This window comes from Crocodylus siamensis, chromosome 6, assembly GCF_052110815.1.
Source record: "Crocodylus siamensis isolate JL-2025a chromosome 6, ASM5211081v1, whole genome shotgun sequence".
Lineage (NCBI taxonomy): Eukaryota > Metazoa > Chordata > Crocodylia > Crocodylidae > Crocodylus > Crocodylus siamensis.
Genome location: NC_143400.1, coordinates 31,350,705 through 31,358,791, shown reverse-complemented (window position 1 = coordinate 31,358,791; position 8,087 = coordinate 31,350,705). Strand labels below are relative to the sequence as shown.

Genomic DNA, 8,087 nt, shown 5'->3' with positions numbered 1-8,087 from the left:
CCCCCTGCCCCCCCAAAGCCCGTCTCTTACCCATTGACTCCTCAATCTACATTTTCACTGACTACCTGTCTTGTATGCAGACTAGACCAGCCTCTGGCTTCTTTGCTTTTCATTCCATCCAGGAAGAGCACGCACCAACTGCAGAAACTTCCTCTGCCTGACAAAGGGTCTTTGAACCTGAAAGATTGCTTAATAATTGTTTTCCAACTATTTAAGTTGATCTAATAAAAGATATCAGATTTACCCAAAGAACCTTGTTTGCTTTACTCCAATGGATACAACCATCGCATATGACCAAGGCCCAGTCTCAGAACAATGCATGTTTCTTGTGCTAGATGCATGTTGGTCTGCATTTGTGTCCTTACCCCATACTCCTAGTTCTCCTAAAGTTAACTTCCCACTCTGCGATGGCTCAGTGATGTTCTTCAGAAATACCAAGCTATGACAGTCGCACTGGATACCAGCAAACCCTGCAAGTCTGGGGTGAGGAGGAGGGGAATGTGGATATACCAACCAAGTTGTTTGAGCGTTAGGATGAAGTGTCAGAGATGGGGTTTAAAAGTATGGGCCATTTCCTGTTTGCACTTGCAATTCCATTGATAGAGGGAAAGTTCTCCAAACAATGCAGAGAACAGAAACAACTGGAAGTGTTACAGTGCAAGTCCATTTACTATAAGAGTACCAGCCTAGATGCATTTTCACTCACACCTTTTACAATTTCAGTACATCACTACCTGCCTTTCATTTTATAAACTAAAATTTTACTTAAGATGCAGCTTCAAAAAGAAAAAGCAAGATGGAGTGAATGATCAGCTCTTGGTAGTTTATTGGTTTCTTTCCGGATATTTTTCATAAAGCAAATTCAAAAATCCACGAAGTGGGAAACTCATCTTTCTTTAAACTGCTCTTGAAAAACAAAGTTCTCTGTATCCATAGAGTTTGACATCTGCAAGACAGTTTAGTTAAAGATGCCATTAATGGGAGCAGTTTTAAACAAGCAAAATTACCTGGCAACTAACAAGATAATATCTGCTGGCATTGCTAATTACATTTGGAAACAGCAATTACAGAACTTTGGGATCCTCAGAGCCTTAAACTAGATTTACCCATGATTGAGGTTACAATTAAGTCTTCACTCCATCTCCTCTTACCTACCACCTCCTGCATTTTTTATACTCTGCGCAATTAAAAACAAAACAAAAAAAACCCCCAAAAAACTAGGAGCATGTGACCTGATGCCAGGCATGGCAGAGGAAATGCACAAGACATAATCAGTCTCAAAATTACATACAAAACCAGCTGAGGATCAGGCATAAATTGGCCTAACTCCAGGAGATGGCTCATAGCATTTCCTCATAAAGGAGACTGGCCACCTGTGCTCACCACCTAAACCTACACAAGGAGTTGTAATATCAGTTGTTATAAGTGGCAGACTAGAAACTCCCCACACCAGGAAACTGGGTTAAAACAGATCACTTACTGCAGACTATTCAGAAGAGTTTGTTGCTTTAAGGGTTTGTTTGATACACCTTTAAAAAGATAAAATTTGGATACTTTAAAGCAAAAGCAACTTCAAGAATATCCTTGCAAATAAAAGTTGCATTTATAACAAAATCATAGAAGAACCATCTTGCAGCTTCTAAATTATCAGAACCACCTGACCCTAATGGACCAGCGTGCATATTACAGAAGCTAGAGGTTTACAAGAAGTCACACTGCTTTCTGAAACAACCTGATTATTAAAGCCTCTGTTAACAGAAGGGTGTTTCACAGCACAAGGAAAGCCTCGCCATTCGCAGATTCATGGTTTTGAATATTCAAACCCATGCTCCCTCCCCACACACTCTCTCCATGCTCCCATACCCCCCCGATCAACAGCGTCTGCAGGAGCTCTGCACTTGCTGCCACTGCGCTCCTGATGTATTAGCGGATTTCACCATTCATGGGGATCTTTGGAACATATCCCCTGCAAATGGCAAGGGTCTCCTGTAATACATAACTGATTCTCATGTGCTAGAACAGTGGTTCTCAACTGTTTTTATACCAGGACCCATTTGTAAGCATTGATGACCAGTCCTGACCGAGTGACTCTCACTCCCTACCTGCTGTCCGCCACCCCCAGGCCAGGGTGTGTGAGTGACGGGCATGGGGACCCCCCAGCAGTCCCTTGCAGGCTGGAACTCTGCCAGCCTGAAAGGGAAAAGTCACAATTTCCCATGTTTTCCTTCTTTAATAGAGAATCCATTTTTAAAGATTGTTCATGACCCTTTCATATATTTTTGTGACCCGCTTTTGGGTCGCAACCCATGGCTTGAAAAACACTGCCCTACCATGTTAAATTACATCTGTAGGTGAGCCTTAATTGCCTATACCCAAGAACTTGTCCACGGAGACTAAAATAGCCTAGGGTCTCCTTAGTACAACATTAGTTTGCTGAGTCAGAGGTGAGTGTGGCACCCCATCTAAAGGAGGATTGGCATATTAAAGTCTCTGCCATTATTATTATTAGTAATAATTATACTAGTAATACTACTACTAATTTTTTAATTATTTTTCCAGCTCACTGCACTTTTTATTTTTAAAGTGGATCTTTCCCTGAAAGGTGAAACTTCACTCTAAGTCCCTTCAGATCAAGTATTTCAATTTGCCTGCTGTTAAATTGGGACAGTACCTTTATCCTCCAAGTTAAAAAGTAGATTGCCTCATAGCCTGATTTTAGGGATTACTAAGCATCCATATTGGTCAATGATGTAATAGGAAATGGCATGTACTTAACACTCCTAGAAAAAAAAAAAAACCTCAGTTATTTACATCTGACTCTGTCAGACAGAAAACAGACAGAACTGCGAGGCTGAAAGCCTTGCTAGTAGTGCCCCACCCCGCAGCTCCTTTTTAGACCAAGGATATTCCAGTTCTGGCAGCTGATGACAGCTAGAGCAGCCCTGCACAGAAGAGGATCAGTCTCCTAGGTGGAAAGGTTCATAGCTGTTTAGGCATCTAAACAGGTTAGATAAGGCTACGATGTATTGTCTTAACTACTATCAATGCTGAGTGCATACACACACACACACACAAAGAACATCTCTACGCAAAGAAATCTCAGTATTCACTCTTACCAGCCTTCCATTCTTCTGGAATTGCACAATTCCCAGGTAAGCAGGTAATACACCTCTCCCCCACACACATACAGGGCTTTCTGTGGCATGGCTGGTCCAAGCTGTATTCATCCCATTTTCATTCCTGAGGCAAGAGCTGGCACTGTTTGGCAGGGGGTTCCCTGCTAAGCCTTCCATGAAGGACACTGGCCTGGGAATGCTGTCAGGCAACTCATGATCAGCAGGGTCTTCTACTTTCTAGATGCAATAGAAAGAGATGAGGAATTAAAAAAAAAAAAAAGGCACTTGAAAACATTAACTTGTACCACTGCAGAAATTCCCTAAGTACAGGGAAATTAAATGCTAACAGAGAAAAAGCAAGGAGGACTGCAGTATAAGAATTGGGAAGCCAACTTTGCCATTTGAGGAATTCAGAAAGAGTATGGTGGGCATGCCAGAGTGCAAAACATAGGAACACAAGCAGTGCTGGAGACAACACACGGTATAAAGTTGCATCATACACTGCACTCCCTACAACAAACTACTTAGGCAGTATCAGGCTCTCACCCACCCATGCATCACCTCTATATTTGCCCCCTTTTGAGCCACATGGAGCATAAAAGAATCCAGACTTGCAGAATTCATGCCCCAGAAGAAATAAGTATGCAATAAGATTGAAATGAAAGTAGGTCACTTGCCCACTTTTTGACACCTTCTCCCAGAGCCTTAGAGAGATTAGGAGAGTTTAAATTCCTGTGTATGCCCCCAGTTTATTTCAGGTGTCAAGACAGATGTGAAAACCTAACTCTCCCTTGATATCTCAGTGCTTCTCCAACTCCTCACCCAGACAAACCCTCAACCTGCATCAGTTTCTTTCCTTCAAGCTGCCTGAATCATTTCCAGAACAAGCAAGTTGGCAGGCTACAGCCTTGCATGGATCACTGTAGCTGCTTGAGAAGAACTGGCTTCATGCCCATCCCTCAAAACATGTCTTTCAAAACACTTTTTTTCTTTAATAAAGCAGAAAGTAAATTTAAAAGAAACAACAAATTAGAATTCCCCACCAGATCTTTTTTCCATCTGCTATTAGCAAAAGGTAAATTGAAGGTGCAAAGATACCCACATGTCCCTTTTGAGAGAGAAATAGAGAGAGACTTTTCTTTTATTCCATTCCAGATAACAGTAAAAGTTGTTCAAGAATGTGACTGCTCCTCACTTTTCCCCAATTTTTTATGTTTCTCCCCAGAGGGAGGGAAACTTAAAAAAAAAACAAAAACAAACAAACAAACAAAAAAACCCTCTATTTTTGCTAAGAGCTATGTTTTCAATTCCAACAACAAAAAAAATCTTCCAAGTTTTTCATTTAATTGCTCACAAAACCATTTGAAGAGACTGACATCTTCCAACAAGGTTTTTAGCTGAAGAATCCCCATCTAACCCACAGGTCCTCAATTTCTGCTGGTCCGAGATAGAAGTCAGGACAGAGTCACCATGGTAGAGATAACTGGTTATATAGAATACATCTGCCATTTATTAGCAAGTTTCCAAATGAAGCTGACCTGTTCACTTTGGTATTTTTACTCAATAGGAAGGAAGGAAGGAACAGGGCATGCTCTTTTTAAAGAGGTAGCATATTCAATATGAAGATCAAGATGTACACAAATAGGGCTGGAGTTATGCTTAGGGTTCTGCTAACAATATTAATAAGCAGTCATCAAGTCTGCTGACATGTATGTTGACACCAGCACCCCTTAAAGAATAACAGATTGATTATGTTGAGTTAAGGGACAGTTTTTCTGTACCTCAAAGCCTCCAGTTTCTTCCAAGATCAAGTGGAGTAGGCGTATGTATTCAGCGGCTGCTTTGAGTGTGTCAACTTTACTAGGCTTCCGGTCTTTAGGTATCAATGGCACAATTGTCTTCAGCTTTGAAAAACCACTGTTCAAGTTTCTGATCTGCCAGACACACACAGACATGAAAGATGAGATTATATAACCTTCAGTCCATCAGCTGCAGCACACCACCAAGTGGTGAAAGAGGCACGTTTTAATACAGCTCATTTTCAAACGGACAGAAAAAAAGTTACAGGTGGATGCACAGCACATTAATAAAAGATACTGGTCACCTAAATGGAACTTTAAGGTAAATGGCTTACAGTGATTAATAGCAGCTGTAATGGCCACCTAACAACCAAACAATTAAGGACTTAGAGCCTCTTTCACATCTTCTTCCAAGGTGCTTATGACCATCTGTTATACAGGCACTCAAGTCTGTAATAGGCTTATAACATCCATTAGTCCTTTGTAAATTTAACTGAAATAGGAAGTGCACCTGAATACCTTGGGACTGACTGCACCTCTGCCCACCCCTTCTGATCCAGTGACAAGATGGAAGGGTTACATGAGCTGGTGTTTATAAACATGGGGACATCATCAAGTAAATGAGAACACAGGGCATAGGAAGGCTAATTGCAAATGTTCTGAGACAAGAAATATGTATTAGGTAGAAGCACATGGCCAAGCCTGGTCTGATCTCCACAGCTCACACTGTAAAAGCTTTAAACCTGCTGAATACTTAGGTCATGAGCCTATGGACCTTTCCACTTCAGTAACTTGACCCGTCTGAATCATGTCCCTGAATCCTAGGTACTCAACTGTAGGATACAAGCCCAACAGAGGGCCAAGAACTCAGGCATGTTTGACTGCATTATTAATGTAATTAATTATGCCACAGTATTAGGGAGAAATTGCTTACAGTGTACACCACAGCTGTTTATTTTGTCATGTAAACAGCCAGACTTGTGGAAGTATTTCAATGTTGTCCCCATTTCTCAGCCTGCCATTATTTTACTCTCTCCTGCAAAGTGCACGATGCATTTAACTTCAACAAGTTTTGGTCTCTCACCTTAGTTTTCAAGTCCTCAGCTGCCAAGATACTTTTGCTGCAAATTTTGAGTTCCCTAACTTTTCTGGTTTATAGCAAAGTGATCGTATCTTGGGGAATGAGCTGTGTACTTTGCACTAAAACTGCAGCATTGTTCTGAACTGCAGAGAGACATGAGAGTCCAAAATAACTCCTTACCTCTCTCTTGCAAAGACAGCAAGTGAAGTAGGTGTCTGGCTACTACCCAGCACCTGGCTACTGCTGTGTTTGGATAGGTTATCTAGAATACAGGATTATTAATTCCTAGTTTACTGATAAGAGTTGCTTTCACCCGGGTTATTAATGAACTCTAAGAACACTCTCAGGAGAACTGGCACAGGACTCTTCTGTACCTGCCACAGATGCAGCGCTCTTGTTTGCAGAGACAGCGTTGCCATAACTAGAACCTACAGTACAAATCCAATTCAGGTGCCAGCAGAGAGAGAAGGGGCAGCCCTGATGGGGGGAAAAATTCATTCCAAGAGGTGAGACCAATGAACCCCCACTCCACACACACTTTTAAGTCAGTGCTTCTCAACTTTTTTAGCTTCAAGACACTTGTCTTGAGATTTGAGCTACCCCTCCTCGGACTCAGCCAGTTCCAGCTCTTTGTTTTCACTCTTTTTTTTTTTGACTTTAGAAAAAAATAATAGGAGCAATCTACCTGCTACAAAGAGCTCAAAAAGCCCCAGCAAATCAGAAAGGTTTTTACGACCATGAATACAAAGCCTCTGGGTTTCTCTTGTGAATGGTGCGTGCAAAGTGGTGCTCCCTGCACAGATCTCCAGGCAGCCAGGTTGAGCATCCCTCTTCGAAGCACAAACTCCTTTCTTCTCAGGCTGGAGGGCTTATACCAGCATGAGCGAGCCTCGCCACAGCACTCCGGTCCAAGCGTTACCTTACAAACTAGCAGCACCTTTAGGGGGTCGTCTCGTCATCGAGGACAGCCCGGTTGTCCTCTACTGATGTGAAACCAGACACTTTAATGCCTAAAGGTTTCGTATTCAGAAGGGATAGAGCAGTGGAAAACAGAGACACCCTCAATGGCAGCCTCCCTTGGCACCTTTCTGAGCCGGGGCGACCCCCTGAGCAGGGAGCGGTACCGACGTGCCCGGGCGGGACGCCCCCGTGAGCGCCCCGCTCTGAGGAGGCGCGGGCGGGCGGGCGGGCGGGCGGGAAAGGCCCTCGCCCCTCCCTTACCCGCTCTCTCTCCTTGGCGTTGGCCGCCTGCCGCCTCTCCAGCACCTCCTCCAGCCGCTCGGTGGACAGGTAGCGGCCCGAGGGCTGCCTCTTCATCCTGCTGATGGTGGCCGCCAAGGGCAGGGGACCGTAGCGCTCCCGCAGCACGTCGCCCAGCACCTCCGGGGCCGGAGTCGGGGCCAGCGGCGGGGGCGCCCGCTCCTTCTCCATGCGGGCGGGAAGGGGCCGGGCTCCCGCCGCACCTGGGCCGGATTGCCGCCGCCGCCGCCGCACCTGGCCCCGCCGCAGCGCAGGTGCGGGGCTGACGGGCCGGAGCCCACGTGGCCCCGCGGCGCTGGAGGGCCGGGGCGACGGCGGCGGGGCGAGGTTGAGGGATGTGGGCTTTTCCAGTCAGGAGAAGAGCGGGCGGTGAGGGGATTGCGGAGCGGCCTTCCGCGCCTCGCACGGGCTGCTGAAGAGGAGGGCGCTGGGCTGTGGGAGGACCGAAAGGCGTCGCGTTGCCTGTCGAGAGAGGCCGGAGTAGCAGAAAACCGGGATGCCCTGGCTGAAGGCATCTTTCTGAGCCAGGGGTTATACCGGGCCCCCAAGGAGCAGCGGGCCCAAGCTACCGCAAGGGAAGTCGAGGTTGGATGTTGGGAAGCAAGTTCTGGTGCGAAGGGTGGCGAGGACTGGAGCAGGTTCCCCACCACGGTGGTGGGAGTTCTGTCCTTAGGGGTTTTTAAGATCCAGCTAGACAAAACCTTGGCTGGGATGATCAGGTTGGGGCTGGTCCTGTTTTGCACCGGGGGTTGAACTAGATGTGACCCCCAGAGGTCCCTTCCAACCTTCATTTTCTCTGAAATCCTAGAAAAGCAGGTCTGGAAGGGACCT

The 8,087-nt window shown here is 45.4% G+C and overlaps 1 protein-coding gene across 1 annotated transcript; it reads right to left on the bottom strand.

The window, feature by feature from the left end:
* Positions 1-815: 815 nt before the first annotated feature.
* FIGLA (folliculogenesis specific bHLH transcription factor) lies at positions 816-7,588 on the bottom strand. Its single transcript, XM_090054287.1, has 4 exons — positions 7,218-7,588; positions 4,898-5,050; positions 3,117-3,353; positions 816-946 (listed from the first exon to the last, which is right to left on the bottom strand). The coding sequence occupies exons 1-4, from the start codon at positions 7,425-7,427 to the stop codon at positions 887-889; spliced, it is 660 nt and encodes a 219-aa protein (XP_089910413.1). The 5' UTR covers positions 7,428-7,588; the 3' UTR covers positions 816-886.
* Between the last annotated feature and the right edge of the window lie 499 nt (positions 7,589-8,087).